Here is a 1,502-nt window from a genome sequence, read left to right as displayed (position 1 = left end):
CAAGGTTGTCTTCTACTTCGAGGCCGTCCGCCGCGAGTTCCACCACCCTGTGCGCGTCAACTTTTTCTTCGCGCCCTGGATTACCTGCCTCTTCCTTGTCAAGGGTGTGCCACACCCGGTGTGGGAGATCCACCATGTCGTCTGGTACCTTCTCATGGCGCCCATCTTCTGGCTCGATATCAAGATCTACGGCCAATGGATGTCCAGTGGTGAGAGGCGCCTCTCCAAGGTGGCCAACCCATCCAACCACCTTGCCATTGTCGGCAACTTTGTCGGCGCGCTACTTGGTGCCAGGATGGGCCTCCGGGAGCTACCAATCTTCTTCTTCGCTGTTGGGTTTGCCCACTACGTTGTGCTCTTTGTCACCCTCTATCAGCGGCTCCCCACCAATATGCAACTCCCCAAGGATCTCCACCCGGTCTTCTTTCTTTTCGTCGCTGCGCCTAGTGTGGCATCCATGGCCTGGACGAGGATCTCTGGCGAGTTCAACGATGGTGCCAAGCTCCTTTACTACGTCTCACTCTTCCTCTATGTGTCATTGGTGGTGCGCGTCAACCTCTTTTGGGGGTTTAGGTTCTCGCTGGCGTGGTGGGCATACACATTCCCGATGACAAGTGTTGCCCTGGCGACGGTATTGTATGCATCAGAGGTGGACAACTTGGTGACGCGAGCAATGGCACTCGGGCTTTCGGGGATTGCCACCATGACCATCATTGTGGTGCTGGCCGCCACCATGTACCACGCCTTTGTGCGCGGAGACCTCTTCCCTAATGATGTGTCCATCACCATCACAAAGCAGAGACCTAAATTCAGCAAGATTCTCGCTCACCTTCAGACGTGTGGCCCCGATGTCAAGGAGCTCGTTGTCTCTATCCCCAATTTCAATTCAAATTCCAAGCAAGGCACCTACTCTGACGACTCTGACTCCAATGCTAGGATGAACAACTGACTCGATGAGGGTCCAATGACTCACATGCATGGAAGAGCATGGCGTTAGATGGCGCTGGAAGACATTGTATGCATGGAATGCACGCGCATCTGGTTTACAGTGATGAGTACAAACTCATTTGTACATAATTCTTTCTCTGTGTTTGTTGAAGTATCATAATTTGCCAATTTTGCTGCACACAGTGATGGATTGGCAGCAATATCCTCGAGCAATTTGCATTGCCATGATGATGATATGATTTCAGGAATAAACTGTTGGGTTTGTAAATTTAGTGGTTATTATATTCGTGTTCTTCAGAAGTGCACATAAACCTCAGTCACATTTTTAGAACTCCAGTGCCATCTACATGTAACTCCATCAAATTCTCTCAAGAAAGAAAAGTAACTACATAAATAAATAAAGGTTTTTTTAAAGGTTTTTTTATCATCTATGCCACAGTACAAAGCTTTTAATGGAAGGTGCATATAAATAAAAAGGGTGTGGCTAGGTCTCAGCCGACTGAGACTTTACCAAGTCTAAGTCAAGTGACATAACATGTAAGAAACAAAAAAAA

At 48.3% G+C, this 1,502-nt stretch overlaps 1 protein-coding gene across 1 annotated transcript; it reads left to right on the top strand.

Annotated features, from left to right (window-relative positions):
• Positions 1-4: 4 nt before the first annotated feature.
• Positions 5-1,295, top strand: LOC119344770 (S-type anion channel SLAH2-like; the record flags this gene model as incomplete). Its single annotated transcript, XM_037615117.1, has 1 exon — positions 5-1,295. A coding segment is annotated over one exon (945 nt), but the record flags the coding sequence as incomplete, so codon positions are not given.
• Between the last annotated feature and the right edge of the window lie 207 nt (positions 1,296-1,502).

The sequence above is a fragment of the Triticum dicoccoides genome, unplaced genomic scaffold, assembly GCF_002162155.2.
Source record: "Triticum dicoccoides isolate Atlit2015 ecotype Zavitan unplaced genomic scaffold, WEW_v2.0 scaffold184490, whole genome shotgun sequence".
Taxonomy (NCBI): Eukaryota; Viridiplantae; Streptophyta; class Magnoliopsida; order Poales; family Poaceae; genus Triticum; species Triticum dicoccoides.
The sequence above is the reverse complement of the archived record's forward strand: the minus strand, read 5'-3'. Positions and strand labels throughout refer to the sequence as shown.